This window comes from Onychostruthus taczanowskii, unplaced genomic scaffold, assembly GCF_017590055.1.
Source record: "Onychostruthus taczanowskii isolate IOZ18803 unplaced genomic scaffold, ASM1759005v1 scaffold24, whole genome shotgun sequence".
NCBI lineage: Eukaryota > Metazoa > Chordata > Aves > Passeriformes > Passeridae > Onychostruthus > Onychostruthus taczanowskii.
The window spans coordinates 9,698,490-9,724,259 of NW_024499684.1; the positions used below are offsets into that span (position 1 = coordinate 9,698,490).

Sequence of the window (25,770 nt, forward strand, 5' to 3'; positions counted from 1 at the left end):
TCCGGCTTGGGGCTGCCGAGGGCGGTGACGGGCCCGGGCCGCTCGCCCCACTCCTGCAGGCTCGTCCGCTCGCCCAGCGGCACCCAGTGCCACCGGGCCGGCCCCCCGCCGCCCCTCGGTTCCCCGCCGCCGGCCACCAGCTCCTGGCCGCGGGGCAGCGCCCCCAGCCCCGCCTCCTGCACGCCGCGAGTGAAGCCGCCCTGCTCCTGCACCCCCGGGGCCACCCCGCCGCCCTCCGGCACCGCCGGGCTCAACCCCCCACCCTCCGGCACCCCCGGCGCCCCGCTCGCCCCCTGCCCCCGGATGGTGCACGCGGTGCGGGCCCCACCCCGGCCCCGCACGCTGGGGAAGCCCCCCCGCGCCGCGCCCCTGGAGCTCCGGCTCCGCCACCCTTTCCTCCCCTCTGCCCCCCCGCCTCCTCCTGCCGCCGCCGCCGGGAGCCCGGACGGCCCCCGACCCGCCCCCGGCCCCGCTCTTAAAGGCGCCGCCCCGCCGCTTTACGTAACGGCGGGGGTGAGGACGGACAGACGGACAAGCGGATGGATGGATGGATGGATGAGCACGGGGATGGACGCACGGACAGGCAGACTCACCGCGGAGCAGCGCCAGGCCCCGGGACCAACCCGCTGCACCGGGGACGCGGGCTGCCCTGCGCTGCCAAAATCCCTGCTCCCAGGTGAGCGGGAAGGGGCTGTTCCCCGCTCCCTCTGCCCCGCGGGGCTGGCGCTGCCCGGCCGCAGCAGGGCTCCCGCTGCCCCGGCCCGGCCTCTCGGGACACTTCGCAGAGTTACCGCAGGGAGAGAGCCCTGCCAGGCGCGGGCAGGAGCTGCGGGAAACGACGTCCTTCCAACAAGTAAATCATCCCCGGGGGAAGAGGAGGGACCAGAGCTATGCCGGGACAGCCCATAAAGCGCGAGCTGGGATCCTGGAGAAGCTGTCGCTCATAGTGCGACTTCTATGGATGTGGTGTTTGTAAAGCAGAAGGTGAGACGGGCATGAAGGACGGGGGAGGACAGCAGAGAGAAACGGAACTTATTTTAATGCAGAGCCCCCAAACCGTGCAGTCTCACTTGAGCAGGCCTCTGGGTCTGAGGAGGCTGCTCCTGCCCTCCCAGAGCTGCCCCACAGTAGTACCCACAGCAGTACCCACACTTGCAGCTCTGCCTTGGCCCACAGGACCTCCAGGATGATGAGGGGCAGGAAAAAGGCAGGGGCAAGTGCTGGCTTCCTGGGACACAGCCACACACAGGCTCCTCCAGCCACCTTGTCAACAGCAGAGACCTGCAAGGCCATGGCCAGGGGGAAACCTGACATTTCATCCTTCCCCCATCATTCACCCATACATCACAGGCTTTTCAGAGTCTGTGATGGAGAGGCAGGAAGTAGGACATGAAAGGAGGGGGAGGTCTGGGGGCTTGCATACAGTTGTGCTCCTCCACCTCGTTACCAGAGCCTGCAGTTGTCTGTGATAAGGCAGGACTCAGCTGAGCAGCACTGTGAAGTTCAGATTTGCTACTGCACATCAACGAAGTGATACTGGAGCTGCTACGTAGCAGCCCTGATGGAACAGGACAGCAGCCTCCCTCCAGCTGCCCAAACTCACCCACGGCCACAATGCCACAACAGCATCATGGCTTTGCAAGAAGGCACGAGAGAAGGTGAGTGTTCAAACTTCAACATCTTTATTAAAGCAGACAGCAGGTAATCCAGAACCTCACAAGACAAACTGAGTGTTCAAGCTTCAAAAATACTTTATTCAAGCAAACAGCAGGCAAATCCAGAAACAGTTTAGCACCCCACAGCAGTCAGATGCCAGCACTGAGCAAGGCATCCCAGTAGTCACAGCTGTGCTGTCTATCCAGGAGACAAGCTTTGTCTTTTGTCTCTCTCTGCTGGCTATAAAGCACAAAATTAAGTTTGACATCAAGATGCATGCAAACACCACAGTGAGGACTCCCAGACAGCAGCTCTTAGATGCCATCCAGAGAAATGTCACTAGAAACTAGAATGTCAGAGAAAACACTAACACAGACAGGGCTGTAAGGAAGTTAGAGAGTTAAGAGAAGTTAAGGAAGAGCAACAAGTTGCACAAGCCTGGGCATCAGGTTTCTAGAGACCGATGAAAATCCAGCCCTCCAAGCTGGTGAGCACTGAGCTCAGTAACTAGGCTGGGGGCCAGTCCCTGCCCTTTCCTTGCAGAGCTCCAGCTGAACAGTGTTCTTTCCCTCAAGGACTACTGCTCAGGTCACTTGCTCAGGTTAGGTTTAAATGCCAGATCAAACTGCAGAGTTTAGGTTAAAACTAAGCTGCGGGTTAGGTTTAAACGCCAAATCAAACTGCAAAGTACAGGCAACAGCCCCTGGGAACAGGCAGCACAGTTTAGCAGGTGTCACACATCAGCAGTGCTCAGCTTCAGGTCACACAGCAGAGCGGCACCATTAGAGAGCTGACACTGATTTTCCTCTCTCCATTCAACACCCAAGGGGGCAAGACTGCAATTTCCAGCCGGAACTGGAGAGTGAGCAGCCCATGAACACACACCAACACCCTCCCAGTGCCACAGCAAGCCAGCCTCTCAAAGTGCTACATGTACCCATGCAGAGCAGTGACCAGAGCCCTCCAGACAGCTGTCAGCCCCAAGCCCTACATTCACCTTTAATTCCTCAGGTCTTTGTAACTAATTTGAAGGAAGTTTACAACACCACAGAGCACACAGTCTACCTTGCCTAGTTTCCACTAAACACTCAAGCGCCACTCTCGTGACTGAAGGCAGGAAGCCAATTCAAGACAGCACAGCTATTTGAAACAGTTCAGCCTATGGAGAAGGAAGTGTCTAAGGATGTACACAACAGACTGAAGATTGTATCTGCATCACCACAGGAGAGTGAAAAAATAGGACTGCAGGAAATTAATCCATGTTAGATACTAACCATCAAGCTTCGCAGATGACATTGCGTGATAAGCATAGAACAATTATGGGAAACACTGTCCCCGATAATTACGTACACCCATAGTGCAACATATGGAGGTCACTGCCTCCGATATAACACTGTGGTAGGCAAAAACTACCTTGTTCTTTACACATTATGGGAGACACTGCCCCCGATAATGTCAGTTAGGTTTCATGATACATAAGGTACTGGAAGTTTGCAGGAAGCTGCCATTTAAAAATCGTGCCAATGCCTAATCTGATGTACAGGGAGTTTCTGTGTGTTGCCACAGGTGGAACTAGGGCTACACAGCAAGGCCCTCTGCTGGGATCAGGGCCAGGAAGGAAGCTGTGCTCCCTGTGAGAGCACACGGCATCCAGAAAGGGGAGCAGGAAAAGTCTGAAGCCCACAGAGGGGCACAGACCCTGCAAGGAAGACAAATTTCTAGTACTGGAATTTCCACCCAGGTTTTCAGCATTTCAAGGATTACTTTGGAGCGTAACCTGGAGACTCACTACCAGGTTTGCACCTTCAAGTTGCTTCCAGAGGGGTGTTTTTGCCACAGAAAGCTTAATTGCTAGTTTTCCAAAATTTTTTGAGGTTCTTGTTTTGATTATTTTAAATGCAAAGTTCCAGTATCACGTTTGATTGTAATAGCAGATGCTGCTTTATTCAAAAACGACAGTATAACTGTCATAATTATGGAAGGCACTGCTTCCGATAATTATCTTCTATAAAAAAAACACACCATTTATAGTGAACACTGTCACTGATAAATAAATAAAGAAATAAATATCTCAGTGCCAAACAAGAGCCAACCTGCAAAATGACATCAGTCAAACAGAGTTTGGCCAGCAAGAGACTCGATTTCACACAAGGCCCCTGAAGCAGCAAGGTCTGAAGTGCCACTCTAAAGACATTTCTGCTGCAGGATTTGCTGAGGTGCCAGCCGAGGATATCAAGGGGACATTGGATTATCTTTGGGTCATTTTCCCTGGGTATTGATACCTGCCTTGGCAGAAGCAAGCCTGCAAGATGTCACTGGGACCCTGCTGTTGAGTAAAGGCAGGCAGGCACTTCACAGCTTGCTGATAATCCAGCACTTGCAGGCTATTACTACATTGTTTAACTTTTGAACTGCACCTCCCTGCCGGAGAAGGGATCCTTGTTACAAATGTTCAGAGGAATCCATTCCCTATTTTGTCACTAGGTTTAGGTGGCCAACAATTAAAAGCCTGAATAGATGAGGTACCTCCCCACTCAAGGTACCAGTTCAGGAAACACCTGAGCTCTTAGTTTTTAAGTACACTGGAGCAGCTGTACATGACTGGTTTGGACTGAGGTGAGCCTGGTCAGAGGAGACTTCCTGGTAATCTTAGTACTGCTTTAAAACTGTCTCCTGTGAATTTGTCAAGGTGAGATTTAAATTTTATGCTCAACTTTGGTCAAAAACGTTTTGTTGCCAGAATATCTACAGGAAAGTAATGCCATGTTAGGGAGTGGGTTTCACTTAGGTTTCAGGGGGTTTGGTTAGGTTTTACGACATATAAGGTACTGGAAATCTTCAAGAAGCTGCCATTTAAAAATCATGCCAATACCTAATCTGAGGTACAGGGAGTTTGTGTGTGTTGCTATAGGTGGAACTAGATCTACACAGCAAGGCCCTCTGCTGGGACCAGGGCCAGGAAGGAAGCTGTGCTCCCTGTGAGGGCACACAGCTCTCCTGTACCTTAGACGGGTAATCCAGGTGTTTGCCACGTCTAGATTTCGTTGTCTGTATTCCAGATATCGCCCACTAAAGCATTGGCAGCCCCTTTAATGGTCCAGGTGGCCAGGGCCAGCTGCTCTTTCAGCTCATTCAAATCCACGCTGGTCTTGTTGACTGCCAGCTGCTCCAGGTTCTCCAGCAGACTCTTCAGGGTGTGTTTGCCTCTGCCGAAGAAGATGTGGCGGAAGGGAGTATCTTTTGGTGAGAGGTATGGAGAGAGGAAGTCGTGTTCCACCTGAGTAGAGGTGCAAATAGAGGGTTATATCACCTCCCAAGTTTTTCTTTCATGATCTGCCCCAACACAAGCTGCCAACCTCTGATCCCCACTCAGCCCTTTCCCAGAGCAGCTCTGCAAGGGCCAGACCCTCTCTCATGAGCAAGCCATCGTGTTGCCACTGAGCAAGTGGAAGAGACACCAGTCTGCACAGTGCCCACGGCCCCTTAGGGAAAGGCCCTTCCCAGCCAGCACTCTCTTCCTTTGCGAAGGAAGAAAAACCAGTTGAAGATACCCACCTTCATCATCCTGTCATTCAGGGCTCTGCGGACAATCCTGTTTTCCCTGTCACTGTTTTCGATGTCTCTTCTCAGAGCATCTGCAGCTCGCTGGAAGTCTCCACGGGCAAAATACAGCCAGTTCAAGGTCAGCCCCAGTTCCTGCAAGGGAGGAGCTGTTAGCAAACCTGATTTTCTTCTTTTGCTGCTCTCTTACCAAAAGAAAGTGTTGGGCTTTTTTTTTTTTTTGGCAGTTTAGCCAAGTAGCAGAACAAGTTCCTGGCAGGCTCTTCTGAGGTCACTCCCTACCCGCAGTTTCTTGTAGATTTTCAGCAGAGGTGCAAATGAGATGGAAAGCTGCACTATGCTGTGAATGATAACTGGAGAATAAACTGTTCACATCCATTTCCTCAGGAGCTCATGGCATCCAGATCAGCAAAATCTGTCTGCCACAGCTACTCTGCCTGCACTGCTCTACAAGGAACATTGATTCTGGTCACACTTCGCTACCCTTTTATGTCTAAAGGGGAAAGGTGTCCATCCTGCTGTATCTACTGGCACAGGGCCTTATTAGCACATGACCCCATAATCATCAGGGATTTGGTGAACTCAGAGTCCTTCTAACCTTCACATTGGCGTTGACGTGCCAAAGCTTCTCCTGGAACGACAGCAATTCGTCACTGTATCGATCAATGTCCAGGAAGAGCTCATGGTCATGGGTCAGCCTGAGAGCTATTTGTCCAGCAACTTCTGCAGCAGTACGCATGAGAGAATACAAGTTGTCAGTCTTCCTTTTCAGGTTAGCCAGAGTGTCCTCAGTAGTGCCCAAAAAGGCATACTCGTCACCTTCCTGCAAGAAAGAAGGTCCTGAAGTTAGCCAAGAATGCTTTTCCAGTCAAGACTTTTTTCATCCCCCACCAAAGGTTACTTGTTATCTCCACCACATCCCATCTCCCTGTGCTGCTAAGGAGCAAAGACTCAAGTGGCAAAACTCCAGAGCACTGGGAAGGGAATGGAGCTCTTGTATCTCATCCCTGACAGCTTCCAGTGACCAGCAGGATGCTCTGCTCAGTACTTGCTCAGGGCAGTGGTATCACTTCCACAATGCCCTCTGCTTGCTGACCAGCAGGCTGTAGAACAGCCTTTCACTGATGCAGCAACAGACTGACATCTTGCTATTGCTTTTAGCTTCTGATTCATTGATATCTGAGCCTCCACAGAAGCAAGTGACCCCTCTCCCCAAAAACCTGCAAGTATTCAGTACTTTGGAACAGAAGCTGTGGGCCAGCCTTGTCCCAGGAGCAGTCTTGACATCAAGTACTGCTATAGCCACCAGGTCCAGAGGCTGCACCTCCTCCCTCTGAGAGGCTCTTGCAAGGACACTGAGCTCAGCACCTTTTACCCCACCATCCTGGAGAGCAGATATCCTCACAGTGCTCTGCATGGAATGAGCACACCAGGCAAGCACACATTACTTACATCGTAGAAACCAAAGGAAACCACTGGGATTCCTGAGTAGGCCAGAAAAGGGTATGCTGTATTATCCAGATCAAGGGGAACGCTGCAGAAAATAAGCAGAGTAGTTACCAACTAGTTTGGGCACCCCAGGAGAAAAGCTACAAGCTCTACAATTGAAGCTTTGAGCCAAGAGAACTCTAGACAAGACTGAAGGAGTCCCAGCCAGATCCCTGGTCCTACTTGTCTATTCCCTGCCACTGGCCTTGGTACAAGGCTGTTCTTGTCCTGCAGGAAGGTGCCTGGGCTGCCTCAGCCAGCTTGGGGCAGCACAGTTAGTGCAGTACTGTTAACACTTGCCTAACCCCACAGAAGGTAGAACCCACCCCAGACAGCAGTATGACACTCCAGCAGAATCCATATTGTTTGCTCCTTTATGGAGACCTGAGTTCCCAAAGAGATGGATGACAATACTTACACTTTCTTTATCCAGTCAAGGCCAACTCTGCTATTCAGGTTATCCAAATCGTTTGCGGGGTCCTTTACCTGCACAGAGATGATAATCACTGCACTTGTTCTGATATCTGCTTGGGCTTCCAGCTCCATCCTGGAGCTTACACTGATGTGCAGATGCCAGAGTCAGGTGTGCTCTCCTGACCTTTCTCTACACTGGCACATCTGCCACTGAACTGTGGCATTTGCTGATTTTAGATTCTGCATGTGTGAACTGCAATTCCCAGAGCCCAGCTGATTTCAGACAGGGCCCCTTCAGAATCCCAGGTTTTTCTCCTAAATAGGTCTTTCTCCTGTCAAGTAGGCAGAGACCCAGCACAGCTGTCTGCTTTCAGTTCCTCCTTAAAACCACAGTCACCTTGATCAGATCAATGCTCTTTAACTCACCCTCTTCATAGTTGTCTCCAGCAACGAGTACAGCAACGGGCTAGCAGAAATCTTGATGTCTTTGGAGCCTGCAAAAAATGAAAGGGTATTTCACATAACTGGCACAATCAAACTGCTAGAGCTGCCAACCCCTGATCTGCAGCTACAATTGCCAAAGGACCTTCAACAGACACAGGACAGTCTACTGGGATTTAGCAGAGCTGACTCCTCACGGCTTAGGCTATACCAGCCTCCCAGCTCAGTGACAGCAGGAGAATAAATGGAGCCATGCCAGTCTTCAGCCAAACACTCACCAGTCACCTCTTGGCACAGCCCCCATTCCTAGAGGTTAAGGGATATCTGTTCAAGCTATTCTAGTCCCACCCAATTTCAAGAAGTACTTGAAAGAGCAGCAGGTTACCCAGGACTGCAGTATCCAAGTTGATGTAAGTGAAGGCTTTGGCATGCAGCGTGGTGGAGTACCCCTAGAACAAAACAAATATTTTAATAATGAGAAGTAGCAGTCCAATACCAGAATGTTTAATCCACAGGAAAAACTGCACAGCCATCCTGCAGAACTCTATTAAATAATCAATACCTCCAACCACTCGGTAGCACCCACAGCTCCGTACTCTCCCGCACTCCAGCTAGCAAAGATAATGCTGCGCCGTGGTTTGTAGTCATCTGTAAAGAGAGAGAGACTGAGAGGTCTGCCCTTTCCCCATGGAGATGCAGATTAGCACTGCGGGCCTGGGATGATGAATTGCCTGCTCCTCAGACAGCGCTGCTGCAGAGAAATGTGCACGTTGCATGGACACTGTACCCTGCCCCCACATGCTGCAGAACTGCGCAGCAGAACAATGCTGTCTGCATTTCCACTCTGTTTTGTTTAGCTGCCTGAGCCCAAAATTAACCCTGGAGACAAGTGTGCTCACACTAACTGCCACCATGCAATCCCCACTGCTCCAGCTGGTCAGATGCTTCAGAGTTTTCCCACTTTGGGCCTGGCTGTCCAACAGACAGCTCAAGTTTAAGGTTTGCATCCCGTGTTATCCAAGGACACACTGGTAATTGAGCCATGCCAGACACAGGCAGGCAGTCCCTTAGAAGTGAATGCTCACTGCAGACAAGTTGCATTGGACAAGTAATAGCTTCTCAGGAAGCTTTGTCAGATTCCTTACACCTTCTGAAGGACTACTTTGGAACTGGGCTCTCCACTATTGCACCTGCATCACCTCCCACCCTCGTGCTTTTGTTCACAAATATTTACCATTTTTCACCATGTCTGAGATCACATGGGCAAGTTCCAACAAGATGGCAGTGCCAACTCCAGCCTTGGCTGCTCCTGGCCCCCAGGAGTCTCTCTGGGCTCCAAGCACAACGTACCGATCTGTAAAGGAGACAAGATCAAGACCTGAGCTGCAAGCTTCAGATTGCAAATACCATTTATGAGAAGAGCCACTTTCAGCTTCTGTAGTAGGAAGAGTCTGCAGTCTGATCCCTGTATCTGGCACACTGAGTGCTTTCGTTAGCCTTTCCCTGGCAGCATGGTTCAGATTTCTCTTTGATCCTCGGGGGAAGGCCTTAGTTCTGCTGAGAAAGAGCTGTCATCTGTCTGGGAGCAGCTGTCCCATTCCAATGGCCACAGAAGAAGAAGGGTTCCTCTCAAAACTGAGCCACAATGCAGCTGCTGTTACCTGGTTCTTCAAATCCCTTGATAACACCAAAGATGTTCAGAATCTTCCTATCCACAATAACGTTGTTCACAGTCAGTTTCACTGTCATCTTGCTGCTGCTGCTCACTGTCACCTTACATCCCATGATATCAGCTGTCCATTCCTGAAGGCATTTGTCTCCATCCATTTTTCTGAGAGAAAAAGAAGACCCTTTGAACTCATTGTCCAGCTCTGACCTCATTCAGCTATTGTGTGAAAAATGCACACTTGCAACTGCAGGTGCAACCTCGTTCAGGGCCTGCCTTGGAGAGAGTTTGCAGTTCTGTACCACTAACTATGCAGGGAGGGGTAGAATGCAGAGGCCAAGAGGAACCCAACACTAGATTAACTTCAATCTTTGAGACATGAGACACGGACACAAGTGACTCTTCTCCAGCCAGTTCCAGAACATGCTCTCAGCCACACACAGCAGAGAGCAGCAGAGAGCTCTGTCTCACACAACCTCACAGCACCCTCACTCCTGGCCACAGCACCTCAGCCTGCATGACAGCAGAAACACTTACCCAAACAGTCTGGCTGCTGCTTCTCTAGAGATAGTTTGAACAGGAATTTGAGGTAGTCCAGAAGATTCCACTGGTGGGAACTGGGTGTGGTTGAAAGAAGGAAAGCCTGGGGTGAAAGGGTCTCCAGTTCCAAGGTGGGCCTGTGAAAAGCAAGAGGAGTCCTCAAGTCTCACCAGAGTCCAACAGTTTTCATCTACACAAGGGCACTGCTGGACTGCCCCAGGCTGCAGCTCCAGCCAGAGAGGCTCTTGGGAACAAACAGGGGAATCAGTTACATACTCACATGTCCAAAGGGGACATACGAATCTGCCCTCCTGTCATTTGAGGGACCTGGGTACATCAGGGCACCAACTGCTCCTTCCTTTCTGGCATTTGCAACCTGCAGCAAAGAGAAACATTAATTGTACATCCACACTGCAAGCAAGGGGAGTCCAGGAAAGAACATGGAGTAATGGTGTGAAGGGTTGTGCTTCTCAGTGCCCAACTCCACAACTGATTTTAACAGCTACCTGACAGAGACACAAGGCAGCTGAGTCCCAGCAGCTCAGCCCTACTCCAGGCAAACTGTGTTCAAATCCTTTTGAACAGTTAGAACACACCACAGTGTCTCAGTCTATGATTCTTTCAGCTCATACTTGCTCCCTGGAGCAGCTTAAAATGTATTATTTAATTTTGATTACGCTCCATCTGTTTTCCCAAGATGAGGTTAGTCTCAAGACAAGCAGCCACTGGAGGCTCATCTTCACATGGAAAATGGTGGCAGAGTGGACTAGCCAGGTCCCCGTTTAACACACCTACAACTCAGCTCTGGTATGCCACTGGTACACTCTTGTACAGCTAGACACCAGTTTGGAAAGTGGGAATGGGATTGGAGAACCAGTGACCACATTTTTTAGAAGCACTTTCTGTCTCTGCCTCTCTCAGATGCCTGCAGACAAGGCCGAGTCCAACTGCAAAGGGTCCTGTGCCCCAGCCCCCCCAGGAGCACCCATCTGAGGAGCAGCTCTGGGTCAGATATGGAACAGGCTTGCATATAGAAACACTTGGATCCTTTAGCCTGCTTAGCTATTTGGTTCTGTTCTCTATGGAGGGAACACTACAGCACCATGCATGGCCACCAGCTGGACCCAGGACCAGCACTGCTGCATGGTTCAACAGTCAGCAAGGGCCCAAGTGACACACTGCAGCCAAGCTTTGAAAGTATCTGGCTGTACAGCAGCAAGAGGTGTCCTGGAGGCAAGGCTGCCCTGCTTCTGGCAGCCTTATGGCTCTGGCTCCCAGCCCCATCACTCCAGAGGCCTGGTTGTTCCAGCAAACTGCCCGAGGCCAAGAAGAATTGCACCACAAACAGTAACAAACTCTCAGCCTCAGTGTCCAGACCTGCACATGGAGCTTTAGTGCAAACAAGCAAGACCAGGCCTGCAGAACAATCCTACATACATGAGTTCTATAGACCTAAAAAAGAGATACCTCTGCACCTCAAAGAGCAGGAAGCATAGCTTCCTGCTGCCAAGTCTAGCCAGGCTTTGGGGCACACACTGCTTACCTTCTCAGCAAGGGTTATTTTTCCAGCTCTGAAGATGATTATAGCTCCATCCATTGAAACACGCATATTTCGTATCTTCTGAAAATCTTCTTTCCGTCCATAGTTCACATAGATGGGTTTGCCCTGCAATAGAAACACTGGTTATGAATGCAGCAGTCCAAAGTCAGCAAGATACCTGCAAGAGCCTACAGAGTCACTGTAACAGTGACTCCTGTTAACAGTGGGGAGCTGAAGCTCAGCAATGTAAACTGATCCACTGCAAGACGCCCATTGGAGCGGCACTTCTGCCAAGGGTCCTGTCTGCATTCCAGCAGGGAAGTTTAAAGTTACTCCAGCATCTTGCTGCAGTAAGAATGCTATCTGGGCCCATTCCTCTCTCCCCTCTGTGACCACCCCACCCAGCTCTCTCAGCTGGGGAGGGCTCTATATACTCCCTATCTTAAAGGGACTTATTTTTTAAGTGTACAGACATATTTCCAGGATTCTTCTGGAGTCACTTACAGCAACTGTGCCGCTCTTGCTGTATGCCACATATGCATCAGGACTCTCCAACACTTCTTCACCATCTTCTACAATGACCACTTGGTTCTTGCTACTGTTAAATGTAGATAGACAGCATTATACTCTTTCACACAAGAACTTATTTAGCTCAGTATTCTGAGTCAGTATTGTGACTGTATTCAGTCTGTGCTCTAGCAATTCTGATCATGTCAATACAGCCTGAAGCAAGCAAACTCATCCCAGTACTTCCATGCAAAATCTCTGGAGCTGGTCAGAGACATTAATGAAGGCTGATTTCTAAGACTAGTAGCAGAAAGAGTATCTGCTTCCAAGTCTCTCAGTCACCTCCCAAGAGAAGCTGAGCAAACTCATTTCCCCTGACAAAAAGGGGCAAGTCAGACATGAGGGAGTGAACTGTCAGACAACACAATGCCTGCTGACACCCTCCTGAGCTACTGGAGGAGCCACTGCCAGGTGTGCAGCCCTGTCTGGGTGACAAGACAGAGTCACCTGTGCCAGCAGTTTTAGACACAGGGAATCTGCCTGTCAGCTGAGTTTTCACTCAAGTTTGTTTTCTCTTCACTTCCTAAGCATACTTGGAGGAAACAGCTGCCCCAGGAAACATCCAGAGTGTTGCTTCCAGATCCTCTGGATTCAGAAAGCCTGAGAAGAGGCAGGAGCAATTACTGCTTGGCTAGATTGGGGTTGACTTTGCAGAGTGGTAACTGGCTCACAATTTTCACATCATTTTAAGCAGAAATCACACGTTTGCTCAAGACTACAGGTATCGATGCTATATGGACGAGATGTGCACCTCTTCTTTAACGTACCTGCCTTTATCCTGCAGCCTAACGTAGTGCTCATCATTCCACACGTCATCCAAGCGGAAGCTGGTGAACTGGTCATGAATGTAGCTGGCAGTGCTCTCATCTTCCACCTTGCCAGCTTCAAAAGAATTCTTACCTTCTCTTTGCCTGTAGGTAACAGATATATGTATAGCTTAGGCTACAACACCAGGCTGCACTGCAGTCTGCAAAGCCATTTAAGCCTGAGTTTAAAACACACCACCTTACATAAGCTTATTCTCGAAATGAGCCCGAGTTCTGCTCACAGGCTGTGCCTCTCAAAGCTCCAGATAAACTTTCTGGAACCGTTACCTCAGGCTGGTCTCAAGACGTGCAGCTGACAGTTTAGATGACAACATGTTTCTTAATTCAGGCCAGTATAAGATACGTGGTCCAGGAACCTCTTCTTCCTCCATTCCATCATCTGAGAAGTAAGATGCAGTAGGAGTCATCTCGCAGTTGCCACTTCCATCCAGACACCTGTTAACCCTCTGTGTTCGTCCACGGTAACTCAAGTAGCCGATCAGAAACCCTGTGGACAGAACAGGTATTTCTTTGTGCTGCAGAAAGATGACTGAACCCCACCACACAGCTTCAGAGTTGAGATACATCTCTGCTCTCACCATTTTTGACTAGCTGGCTTACCCAAGGACAGACAAATATGCAGCCTGACATTTTGCCTGAGCTGGCATGTTTCAAGGGGCACTGTAAATCTGATCTTGCACTTGGCAGAGTCCCTCCAGCGCCACTTGGGAAGGAAAATGCTCACTTTAGGCCAATGGCATTGTTAAAAACCTTAAGAGACAAGTACCAAAGGCTTTACTCATCTGTTGACCTGTATCTCTACAGAAGTGTTAGGAGTTAATGGAGGGAAAACAAAACTTTGACATGGACCAGTTTTCCCTTCAGCTAAGTCACAGTTCTCCACAATCAAACTCCACAATTCTTTGTGTCAGTGCTGTACCATAAGTCTGATCTAGACATACTTAGTGACAAGAGGCTGTGGCCTGGATCCCAGTTGTTGAATTATCTCTGAAAACAATACAGACTGAAATTTAACAATCTCAGATTACATTCAATACCAGAGTCCACTTCATGCAGTTGCCTCCCACCCTTCCTTACCAATCAAAAGGAGGAGGACAGCTGCAATGATTACGAAGCAGAGGCTCTTGCCATTCCTCCGTGGAGGAGGCATGCTGGCATGCAGGTGCTCTGGCCTCCCAATTTCCCCTCCTTCCTCCTCATCAGCAGCCAGGTTCATCTCCACGTGGCTGTTGTCTCCATCCGTCTGCCGGGCAATGCTGAAGCGTGTGTACGATGTTGGCTCGCCGCTGAACTGTGTGGAAAGGCAGTCAAGAGATGGAAGAGTTGGCTACACCAGCCTGCAGTCCTTGCAGTCAGCTGCACCTGTGCTCCAACCCAAACACTGCTGGTCCATCTGCAGCTGCTGCAGTGCAGCGAGCGTTTGGGCTGACAGGAAAGTTAAGACTCAGACCCACTCAGGGTCTCCAGAGTCTATTTCAGACCTGCAGCTCCACTCTGACCCACACCACCCACCGTGAAGTGGCTGCCTGCTCATATTTCGGAAAGGGCAACACTGCAGTCAGTCCTAACATTCTCCCTGCTCAGCTGCTCCGCAGCTTGGCTCCCTCACACCTGAGGCATGTCCTCACACACAGGACATGCCCCAACCCTGCGTATCTCCCATTCTTGTTCAGAGACCAAACCACCACACTCTCAGTTCTAGCCTTGGGTCATTTCACAATCCAAGCTCTCTAGGACCAGCAGGCTTGGCTGAACAAGTTCCTGCACATTTGTTTCAAGCACAGGTTGCTTTCAAAAGCTGGACTTGTGGTTGAATTTCCACCCCCCAAGTAACAATAGAACACATGTTGATTGTCCCAGTAGGCATTTGAAGGGCTTCCTCAGCAGCACTTCCTTCTGCAATTTTATTCATGGCCCGCCCCCCCTTTCTTAACAGCCCTCAGAGACCCAAAACACGACAGCAGCTAATGATAAACCCACCAGCACTGAACTGCTTGAGCCACTTCCTTATCATAGCCAGCTACTTGCAGTGACATTTGGCTCACCATCCACACAGCAGCACCTAACGCTGCTTTGGATCCATCATCTTCTCCAATACTGATAAGTAGTGATATTTATGATGTTTATTGAATAAACATAGCTCACTACCCATCAAATATCCTTCATACAGTTCCACCAACAAAGCCACCTGTTGCACAGGATAGCTATACGCAATTCTACAACTCACGTATATTCAAACAGATAACAAACTGCATGGAAAAATATAAAAATAATATTATACAATCTCATACACAGATGTTGTTGAACCCTTCTTCTACAGAACCATCAGCCCACCAAGAAACAAAGAGCATTAGGGTACCATGTCTTACCAAGTTAGAGATTGCTGCTCTGGCATGATCCATTGCCTTCTGGACAAATGCAAACCAACTTCACCAAAGCCTAGAAGTTCAGAATACAACAAGGTTAGGCTGTTCCCCTGCCACTACATTACACACCTGAGGTCAGTTACTGCCACTACTGCACTGCTTGCCCATGGATTTTCTGTGCATGCTTCCACCTAAGTCACTACTTTAGTGAACCTGCATGAATGAACCTTGAATGCAACCTGAAGTTCCCATGGCAGTTATAAGCTCCAATCAGTTCTTTCTGTTGAACTTTGGGCATACTGACAGGCATACAAACGAGGAATAATACAGTCTCCAATGGCTAAGTTCAGCCTAGGGTCTTATTAATGGCGGGAACATCTCCATTTAGGGAGTGCTGGCAAGAGGCATTTACTCAACTGCCACCACGGACTCTAGATATCTAAGGTTCCTGGGCTCCATCTCAATGACAGGAAGAGTCCAGCTGGAAGAGAGAAGTCGCACAAGGCCATAAGGCAAAGCAGCACAAACTCCAACCCCTGACAAAACACTTCTAATACGAACATCCCTCCTAGACAGCGATGTTCTCAAAAACTTTGTGAAGGCAATTTCTGTCTTGAAAAGTCTCTGAAAACTGCTACATTTTCAAAATAGTTTCAACAACTTTTAAAATTCTAAGTTCTCTGCAAACAGCAAACATATCTGAAAGGTAAACTGAAACTCATTTGCTTCTCCATTTCTTCCTGGAAAAGGTTTGTAATTTAATGAGTGACCAGACAGGTGTTGAGGTTGCGAGCAAGCAACCTGAGTATGCCCTCAAGCGCCGCTGCTAATAGGTGCTCTGGTCTTCAGGTGCACGTGGATTAGCTCTACACCGGGAGCCCTGCAAGGTTTTATTTGGAGATCAAAGGTTAACAGTGGCCATTGCTTATTTCACCTTTTATTTAGGGCAAGAACACCTGGAAGTGAAACCCCGACAGATTCGAGAAGCCTTCCCCAAGTGACAGCCTGAGGCCGCAGGCTCCCACCGGGGCACGAGCGAACCGAGCATGTGGACGGTCTGCTAAAAGGAAACCCGGCAAGACGCAGGGAAGCACAAAGGGCCTGCGGGCATCGCACCTGGTACGGATGCCGACCCGAGCCCCTCCAGCCAGGCCCCGATCTTTCAGAAATACGCCAAAGAGAAGAAAAACAGAGAAAACCGAGAACGCCTGAGCAGCCACGCCGCGGGGCTGGGCGGCTCCGCTACGGCCACGAGGGCCCGGCTGCGGAGCGCCCGATAAGCGGCGCGGGCGATAGGCGGCCGGCCGCGGGCACGTCTGCCCCGTGCCCGCCGTGCCGGGCCCGTCAAGGTCGCGGGCACTGCCGCATGCGGCGCGGCCCCGTGCGCCGCCAGGGCCCTCGCGCCGCCGCCGCCGCTCCCGCGCCGCCTCCCTCCGTCCTCGCCTCCCGCCCCGCTCCCCGGCATTCCGCTGCCGCCGTGCCGCGGCCCCGCGCCCGCTCACCCGCAGCAGCTCCAGCGCCGCGCCGGGCTCCACTGCGGCGCCCGTGGTAGAGTTAAGGCGCGGCGGGATTGGCCCAGGCGCGGCCCAGCTCGGAACGCGTCTGTAGGGGCGGGACGGAGCTCCGCCTCCCCGCTGGCCTGAGCACGTTCCGCCTGCTGCGGCTGTTCGTGCTGCTGCGGGTCCGTGTCCCGCCGCCCGCACAGCCCACCCAAGGGCTCGGCCGTGTGCCCTGCCTGGCCTTGCTGCGCAGAGGCATAGGGCAGAGCTCCAAGATCATCCAGTCCAACCATCAGCCCAGCATCACCACTGTAATCGCTAAACCGCGTGAGCCAGCACCTTTTAAGCACTCCAGGGGTCACGAATCCATCACCTCTATAGAAACCTATTCCAGTGCCTGAAACGGCGAAAAACAATTTTCTAATAATTCTAACAATTTTCTAATACCTAATCTGAATCTTCCATCTCAGCTAAAGGCCATTTCCTCTAATCCTCTCACTGTAGGCATGGTCCCCTCCTCACTACAACCTACTTCCTTTATAAAGAATGAAGCAGCTCGCTTTATAAATTGCCTTTAGGTGCTCTTGGTACAGTGGAGGAGCTAAGTGGCATGTGTTTCACTGCCTGCACACCAGTCCCAGCTTCCCCGCAGGAAGGGCTGGAAGTGGGGCAGGGAGATGAGGTTAACAACTCTTCGTGGGAAGGCATGCTTGTACCACAGTAGAAGAAAGAGGGGATCACAGATTCAGCATTCCCACCCTCTCAGCATTTTGAGGGATGAGGGCAGGAAAAATATTTTCCTCCCTGGGTGGTGCAAACAAGACACAGGACTTGCTCTGGCTTGGGAGGCTTGCAGCATCCTCAGGTCCCAGCAAGTCTCATGTGCTCAGGGCTACCTTTTTAGATCTGAATGGGCAGAGACACCCGAGGTGCCTTTCCTTTGTGTTGGGCTGCACAGATTGCTATTTATTTGTACAAGGAGAAGCATGGCAGGTGTTTTGACTTCCAGCCCATAAACACAAGTATGGACAGCCTGCGTCAGGACACAGGCTGTGGCCCACCATGAGAGAAGGTCACTGCTTCCAGCCTCAGTCCTTCAGCTCAGGGCATCCCTCAAAAGCATGTCACAGCTACAGAACGCTTCAAGGTTTGTGTGTGTGCATGTTCTGCAGTACTGTGCTCATTTGTCCCTTGCTCATTACAAAAATAAATCAGTAGGCCCGGATTATTGCCTCAAATCCTTTCCTAAGAAAGAAGGATGGGAGCAGAAAGTTTGTAGTTTGGCAGAACACATGATTGCAAAGAGGATTACGTTTGGTGAAAAGCAATACATTCCTGTGCTGATAAAAGGGGGATTAACTAGACCTGAAATTCAGCTCGAAGTCTGGAGACAAGACTGTAAAGTGTCTCTCAGGCAAGAAGTGCTGGCGGACCTGCCAGTTCTGTTTACCAGAGGAGCTCTGAGCCGGGCTCTCTCTGCTCTAGATTCATCCCTCAGCAGCTGCGATGATGCCAGGCATGGGAGGGAAAACCATTGTCACTCGGCGTGTGACTGACCCGTGGTACACGGTGCTGGCCGGTGCCTTGGTGGAAGCCCAAGGCATAAGAGAGCTCTGAAAGAGTTTAGATCAGTCCTGCAGGCTGGATGCTCCGCTCATTTCTCACCACAACAGCCTGGATGCAGCCTGCTGCTCAGGAAAGCATAACCCGGGGAAAACCCCGCAGCTCTGCCCTGTTTTTTATGCTCCTCCTGGGCTCCCCTCCCCAAGCCCTCAGCTCCCTTTACCTGTGCACACCGTGCCAGGCGCAGGGCAGCGATTCCACTCCGAGGGACACCTGCAGGGCGCTCAGGCTCCGGACGCTCCCTGCAGCAAGGTGGCAATGCGAGCCGGGAGGGCGGCAGTGGGATTTGCGGCAGCCCGCGCTGCCGGCCCGCCGGGCCTCCCTTCCGGCGGCAGCAGGCGGAGGTTCGGCCCGGCCCGCCCGGCCCGGCCCGGCCCGCCCTGCCTGCGGGGCTTTGCCCTTCCCAATCGCGGCGCCCTGCGCTCAGTTCCCCATTTCTGCACGTGCCCGGAAAAAGAGAAGAAAGCTGCTCTTCTAGAAACTCAGATATTTTTTGCGCCTCAGCTGGCTTTGGCGGTAAAATACCTTAAAATGAGTGTTCTTCAAAAGCAGTGTTGTGTACCCCTGACTTCACCCTGCAAGTGACTGGGAGCTGGCTGGCTGTCGGTGCTTGCTGCCTGGTGCCACCTCTCTCAGGGACACCTGCTGTTGACACAGTGACGCCTGTACTGCTGGCAGTACCGAGCCCAGATGCTCGGGCTGCCCAGAACAACCAAAAAAATCTTTGCGAGGAACGGAGAGCAAAAACTGGGAAATAGATGAAGAGGAAAGAGGATGTAGGATTGGTTACTGCTGACTTCTGATCTGTCTTCCCAGCATCAGGGTGTTTCTCCTCATTGTGGTTTGGCAAACCAAACTATTTGGCTATTTTAGGAGATGTCCATGTGTCCTCTGAAATCCTGGGGGGTTTGTCAGTCCTCTGACTAGACTCAAATGACTCCACATGCTTTTGTACAGTATATCTCATGATGTGCCAGCATCCTTCCTCTGGGATGCTGAGAACATGTGATCAAAATATGGTTTCACTTCAGTTTTGCAGCAGGATTTGGTGATCCTTGTTGGTCCCTTCTGTGAAAATCTGGTTTTCCAGCAGCTTATCACAAACAATGTTGTGAGGTGGCTTGAACACTTCTATGGCACGAAATACTGCAACTAACATGGCTCTTCAGTCTGGAAGGGATGGAAAAGCCGAGAACCAAGTGCTGGAGTTGGATCTGCTGTTGGGCTGAGGCCAAGGGCTGTGGGACATGCAGTGGTCTGTGGGGTGGGAGGTGGTTATAGGGCTCCCTTTGGCTGTGCACTCCATGGAACAGGGGCTATGTGGCACTCCAGGCACCCCAGGGCGCAGGGCCAGAGCGGCAACAGGCACCTGGAGACAAAATAAAGACTTTGATCTTCTGCCCTGAAAGGCAACTGCTTCCTCTGGATCCCAGCCACTCAGAGGAGTGGCAGTGCCAGCTGCAGCCTTCCTGGGTTTGAGGGATACACTGTCTGTGCTCCCCTGTCACCTCATGACTTGCACCTCATGGGTGCAGTCAGCTATTATAGGTCCCAGGAAGCTGAGAAATCTAGTTTTACTTTCAGTGTCAGAATCATACTGCAACCCCTCTACTACCCTAACCTTCCAGGTTAGGTCTGGCAGGCAGGGCTCCCAGGAGAGCCTGCCCTCTCTGCCTCTGTCCCACAAGCCAAGAGTGCAATAGCCAAGAATTTCACAACACCATGAGTATCCCCATCCTCCAGAAGACCACATATTTTGACTTTTGCTGCTGCATTTCTCAGTTGTGCTACAAAAAGTGGGTAAAGTAATTGGGTATGATCCTCTAGGAAAAGCCACATACTGCCTTGGAGAATGTCATTCCATCCTGCTCTCTCCCAGCAATCCAGGCACCCACAGCCATGGTTGGGAACTATTGTTCCTTGGCCACAGCCCTGACACATGCTGCCATGCAGGCTGAGGAAGGAGAGGGACTGTGACAGGCACTGGCATGTGGGAGAGGATCTGCTGCCTCTTCTTGTCCTGTAGCAAAGAGGCTGTGGAGGAGGTGAAGGAAAAGGCACTTGGGAGAATGAAAACACAGTGGGTAAAGCTACAGCTGGCCACAGCATTGTTGTCCCTTCAAAAGAGCACTCGTCTTTGCATCCTTCCTGGGGAAGCACCTGGGGCTGGCCTGGCTCTCCTCATCTTCCACAGCTGGCCTGGAGAGGAGACAGAGCACCAGGCACCTGGAGGAGAGATGTGGGGCTGAGGACAGTGTGGCTCCTATAAAGATGCTGACCTGGGGTGTCCCATGGACCACCCCCTCAAAATCCTCTGGGATTTTTTTTTTTTTTTTGCCTTCCTGCAGTGTGGAGGCTCATCTCCCCATCTCTCCTGTCACACAAGGAGGGATGTGGATGCAGTGATGCTCATTACTGCTGCTCTGCTTGCCAGGAGCTGGCATGGAGGCCCAGCAGAGGGGCTTATGCTTGGACACTGCCCCAGTGGGACTAAAACAGTCTGGCTCTTTTGGCGGGGCTTCCTTGCTTGCAAAGACTGGGTTTCACTGGGATTTTAACCACCAAGTCATGGACTCTGTGCTCCTTGCACCACCCCACCTTACCTACAGGGAGGAGGATGCACTGTAATCCGGCTCTATGCCTGCCCAGAGGGCGCGGAGAGATGAGCGATGATCAAAGAGCTTCAGCACCTTTAAGTGTTGCTTGCTGCCTGGCAGTTACCTCTGCTGGCAAGCTCTGGCCCTCCCCAAGGGCAGAGAGGGGGAGAGCAGCAGTGCCAGGACATCCCTGGGCGTGCAGGGCACTGATACCGCTGCTGCCGACTGCAGAGTGCCCGGCTGTGGGGCTGTTGTTGACCCGGATCCCTCGCCCCTGTGGGGTCAGCCTGGCAGAGCCCTCGCTATCTTGGCAGCTGCAGCTCGTGTGTCCCTGCTCCGATAGCAGCTCTGCCCGTGAGCCCGCCTGCCTTTATCTGCGGGTCAGGGCGGCTGTGGCAGGGGGGCTGCGGGGCTGGGGCCTCCAGCAAGTGCACAAACAAGCTCAGGATGTGAACACAATAGCCACGGACCGGCCTTTGAAAAGCAGGGCACATCAAAGGTCCATCTCACTCCGCAGAGCCGAAAAAGCCCGTGTGTTTGATGGCTACCCATGGACTGGCCCCGGCACAAGGGGCCAAGGGTTTGAGTGAGGGGAAGTGGAAAGGGAAGAGAAATCAGCGGGGAGAGAACACAGAAGCTGGGACACAGTCATGTGGGTTTCTTCCTCGAAAATGTGGGCCTGTCATGAATTCCCGTGGTCCTCTTTGTTCTGGCTCTTGCTGATCTGGAGTGCTGTATCTGGAGTGTAGTGCACAGCCCCTCTTTCTCCTTTTTCAGTGCACCTCCAGGCAGGTCACCTTTGTGAAGTGCTTCATGTGCAATTTTGTAAGCACTTCTCTTGAATCAGCATTTGCTACAGGTGAGGGCTGTTGGTGGTTAGAATCCTAGAAAGCGAGACATACATTCAAAATGAGGTGTTTTGCTCAAGAAGGCCAGCAGGAAAGTTACTGTTACTTAACAACCTTGGGAACAGCTCTGTGCAATGCCTTGGACAGAGCCATGAAAGGATGTGAAGATATGGTGAGAGTGATTTGCTTAGTATGCTGGACATGTGCCTGCCTGGCAGGGTCCTGCCGTTCCTGCTGTACTTTCTAGCAGGATCTGGTCCTGCAAGAATCCCTGGCTGCTCACTCCTCTGCTCCAAAAGGGCCTGGAAAGCCAGGGAAAGTTTTGCCTCCGATTTGCTCTGCTGCGTGTGCACACGTTGCTGCTTTTGGATAAAAGACAGCCTGAGCCTGCTCAGTGGGAACCACCCTCTGTGATAAGGGCACATGTTGACTTAGAGATTAGAACTGTCCACTGCTTTGTTTTTTTATAATGTGCATTTATTGGTGTAAGAGCGGTGCAAAGGACACAGGAAAAGCACGACATAAAAAACCCCAGTACCGTGTGCAGCATTGCAGGCTCTGAGGGAAAAAATGTGTCCCTAAGAGGGCTGGATGATGGTTCTGCTCTTGGGGAGAGGCTGCAGCCTGCAGGTGCTGGCCCCAGGCATGTGGGAGCAGCAGGAAAAGCCAGCGCCTCCTCTGTGGATTTGTGATTGAAGGGTTCTCATGGCCCTTCTTCTCTTGATGCCATTGTCAGGGTAATTAAATGCTCCCAGGCAGGTGCCAGAGCCTTTTGTAAACTGAGAGTTGGCTTTGTCTTGTTGACCTGCTTGTTTTAGGGTAGATTAATCTTTCATAGCAATATCTGAAAGTAAAGAGGGGGCTTTAATTGGGGTGAGATTAGCACAATGGGGCTGGACAGGAGCTTTCTCACTACCTGCTAATTGCCTCCTCTCTGCACTGGTGGCAGCTGCAACACCTGCCCCGGGCTGCTGTGTGCAGCTTTGCATCCTGGGGACCCTGGGGATGCCATGTGCCTGGTAGGTTTATTTATGGAGCAGAGAATGAGATGTGGTGCTCAAACCAGGGTATCTTTGTCTCTGGCAGCCAGGGATGGGATGCTTTCATCACTCAGGTGTTTGACACAGCTCTGGGGGTCTCATGCCTTTCTCTTGCAGTGTTGTGGGGTCCCAGGGGCTGAGCTGAAACCCATGGGCTGTAGCTTGAAGCCAGCCCCCACTGCCAGGCATGGCAGGCAGCAGACATGGTCTATATAAATATGAGTCTGGAATTGTTTTCCCTGGGACAGGAGAACCAGGTCAGTGCCTCAAGGGCAAATCCCCGAGGAGGTGTGTGCTTGGAGAAGGCCTGTGACCCTCCCAGCTCTTGGAACAAGCAGCCTGTGCCTCAGCCAAATTGCTGACCTTCCCACGCCTGCTGGTCTGCCCTGCAACAGCCTCCTGTCCCTGGCAGGCACTGTCCCCCCAGGTCCCCTTCAAGGGCAAATATCCATGGTAGGCTATAAGGAGGAGAAACTTTGCCTGTGCCCCTCTGTCTTGGCAGGCATCCTTTGGGATGCACACATGGCAGGGCTGGGCTCTTGCTCGGTGGGAAAAGCTGGCTTTACCCTAGGGGGAAAAAAAAAATCAGTTTGTCTTGATGTGGCCTGAGAGTCAAAGTCTTTCCTGCAGCTAGAAAAACTCTCAGGTCAAACTAATGGAAACAACTTCCCCTGCTCTCTTCCCCACTCCTCCAGTGAATAGTGGGCTGTGTTTGGTTTTAGCTCCTGACTTTTAGTCATCTGTGGTCTGTAAAGGCAAGGTCAGCAGGGACTGATTCTAACACCAGCCTCTCCTTCAGCTCTGCTTGGCTCAGTATGTCCACGAGAATTGCCCCAGAGGCAGCTGAGCCCCCTGTGCCGGTGCAGGCTCCCTCCTCAGCCTCATGCCATGCTGGAGTTTGCTCACTGTCATTACCCCTCTCTGGAGAAAGCACCTTTCCCTGCCTGTGCACATCCTGGTGGCTTTCACAGATGTGAATTTGGAGGTTTTATTTATAACTCAGTGATGCAAACATGGCAAAGGGACCCAGGGTGATGTGAACCTCTCCTAGTGCTGCTCCAGCCCCCCCTTCTCTTCCTCATCATTTGAGACTGGGGCTGAAGGACCCTGTGCTTTATCCCACAGCAGGGACTTGGGGAAGAAGTGACACCCAGGAGAGAGGCTTGTCCAGGGCTGAGTATTGCTTGGCTGTCAGCAAGAGCTGGTGATGCTGGGCCCCCACCGCTCTCTGCCTCGGCCCCCTGCACCCCACAGGGTGCTGTGCTCACAGGTGTGGATGCAGCCAGGTGGGCAAACCCACGTGTCCCACACACGTACATCACACACACGTGTAATGCACATGCACACCCCTGCCCACACATACGCCCAGCACCTCTCCAGGCATGTCCATCCCCTCCCATCCCTCTGCCCCCTTGCCTGCCAAGGCAGGAGGGAGCAGGCGATGGGTGGGAGTGCTTTCCCAGCACCTTGGTGTGGATCTGGCTTTGGTAGAGGCGACAGGCAAGGCAGGGAAGGTGTTTTTCTTTTTTCCCATTGAGCTGCACTTGGAATGCTTTCCCACCTGCGATGAGAGACAAAATCACTTGGGGACAGCTGAAGAAGTCCCACCAAGGGCTGAAGGCTTTTCCCAAGCAGGTGGGACTACTCCTTGTGCCTGACTCAGGTGCATGTGGGTGACCCCATGGGGTGGCCGAGGCTGGTGGGTGAATGTCACAGAGCTGGGAAGGCTCAGGGTCATCAGGGGAGCAGCACCTCCCTTCCTCAAACACAGTGTCTCTACTGTCCATCTGACTTTTTAAAGCCTCAGCATTTTCCTCTGTGAGCTTCTTGCAAGACAGACGAGTATGAAAATAAAGCTCCTGACCAAAGAAAACGCTCACAGCCCACTCAGAGGGTGTGTTAACCTCGTCATTCACCAAAAGCAAACATCAGGAGTGACGTGGTTACTTTAGGTAGCTGTAGCAGAAAAAGGCCCCTCTGTTTTTCAAACAAGGTGCCTTTTCATTCAGAGGTTGGGGGTGGCTCTAAGAAACCAGTGGCATGTCACTGGGACACCCACTGGAAATGCAGATGTTACCTTACGGCAGGAAAAGACTTTTCTGCATCCAAAGGCAGGAAGCAGCTCCCAAGAGTGTTGACCGTGGTATTTCCGCAGGATCCCCCCAGCCAGGCTGGGACCGCTGGCCGTTTGTTCGTCCCCTTTGAAGGACACAAAGCCCTCATCTGAGCCCCACAGCTTGGTCACTTCCCTTCTGGCCCAGGGCAGTGCCATCGGACATGGAACTGCTGGGAGGAAAAGCAAACAGAAAGGGGGCCAGAAGGGCTGGACAGAAGACAGGGGTGTTATCAGGTACCCCATCTGTGAGGCTCTGTTGAAACGTGAGGAGAAGGCTGGGGCCATCAAAGCTGCTCTGATGGCCTCGATCCAGATCATAGAAAGGTTTCATCCAGCTTCTGTTGGGCTTCTTTCTTCTCCTGGTGGGCTCCCCTTCCTCCCAAACCAGGGACAGGCCCCACCGTCCTCTTCCTCTTCTCTGTCTGGGAGATGACCTGTGGGATGCTGGGCATTGCAAAGGGCAGCCCCCTGCCCCGGGGAGCCCCTTTTGTCATCTGTGGGGCCAGGGGACCCTTGGGTGGGCCAGTTCCCCAGGAATGGTTTGGAAGCATGATTGAGGCTATGGCATGGGCGATAAGCCAGCCTGTGGGGAAGAGTTCCACTCTTGGGGGCACACCCATCCCAGCTGATCACAGTTTACATGCACTGTACAAGATCCTAGATAGTGCAGAATGTCACATACACGTTTGTGGGTGTGTGTGTACCTCATGTGGGGCTTTTCTGTGAACATATGCACATGGTCAAATGATCTCAGCAGTTTTGGGAAGAGGTGTCTTGCTGACCTGAACTGCAGCTGGGCTGCTGAGGGCTCACAAGCCGGTTCCCTGTGGGGTGACCCCTTTAGGTGCTCTGGGACAGACACAGTGACATCCTGGTTGTGCCAGTGTCTCACTTCTCTTCCCAGCCTGGCAGCATGGCAGCCTAGTCAGGCTGGCAGCATCTGTGGTGGCACCCAGACCTTTATGGGAAGGGACAGGAGGG

The 25,770-nt window shown here is 51.8% G+C and overlaps 3 protein-coding genes across 8 annotated transcripts in view; 1 reads left to right on the plus strand and 2 right to left on the minus strand.

Moving 5' to 3' along the window:
• Positions 1 to 814, minus strand: part of TNK2 (tyrosine kinase non receptor 2) — a 21,631-nt gene extending 20,817 nt beyond the window's left edge. For both annotated transcript variants that reach the window (XM_041405768.1, XM_041405764.1), the window contains exon 1: positions 594 to 814. The gene's annotated coding sequence lies outside the window, so the exon portion shown is untranslated. The remainder of the gene's footprint in view (positions 1 to 593) is intronic.
• A 181-nt stretch (positions 815 to 995) lies between these two features.
• SLC51A (solute carrier family 51 subunit alpha) overlaps positions 996 to 25,770 on the plus strand; it is a 32,201-nt gene continuing 7,426 nt past the window's right edge. For all 3 annotated transcript variants that reach the window (XM_041405774.1, XM_041405773.1, XM_041405775.1), the window contains exons 1-2: positions 996 to 1,658; positions 16,012 to 16,185. The gene's annotated coding sequence lies outside the window, so the exon portion shown is untranslated. The remainder of the gene's footprint in view (positions 1,659 to 16,011; positions 16,186 to 25,770) is intronic.
• On the minus strand, positions 1,666 to 18,552 carry TFRC (transferrin receptor). 3 transcript variants are annotated; one of them, XM_041405770.1, is made up of 19 exons: positions 18,352 to 18,552; positions 15,070 to 15,139; positions 13,778 to 13,991; positions 12,968 to 13,187; positions 12,641 to 12,784; positions 11,811 to 11,904; positions 11,310 to 11,432; positions 10,047 to 10,142; positions 9,764 to 9,903; positions 9,222 to 9,391; positions 8,795 to 8,914; positions 8,123 to 8,208; positions 7,946 to 8,009; positions 7,546 to 7,613; positions 7,124 to 7,191; positions 6,670 to 6,751; positions 5,816 to 6,040; positions 5,212 to 5,352; positions 1,666 to 4,933 (listed from the first exon to the last, which is right to left on the minus strand). In XM_041405770.1, the coding sequence occupies exons 2-19, from the start codon at positions 15,100 to 15,102 to the stop codon at positions 4,691 to 4,693; spliced, it is 2,331 nt and encodes a 776-aa protein (XP_041261704.1). In that variant the 5' UTR covers positions 15,103 to 15,139; positions 18,352 to 18,552; the 3' UTR covers positions 1,666 to 4,690. The 3 variants fall into 3 exon arrangements, with proteins under 3 accessions (XP_041261704.1, XP_041261705.1, XP_041261706.1); XM_041405771.1 differs by lacking the exon at positions 18,352 to 18,552 and adding an exon at positions 16,569 to 16,855; XM_041405772.1 differs by lacking the exon at positions 18,352 to 18,552 and adding an exon at positions 16,183 to 16,508.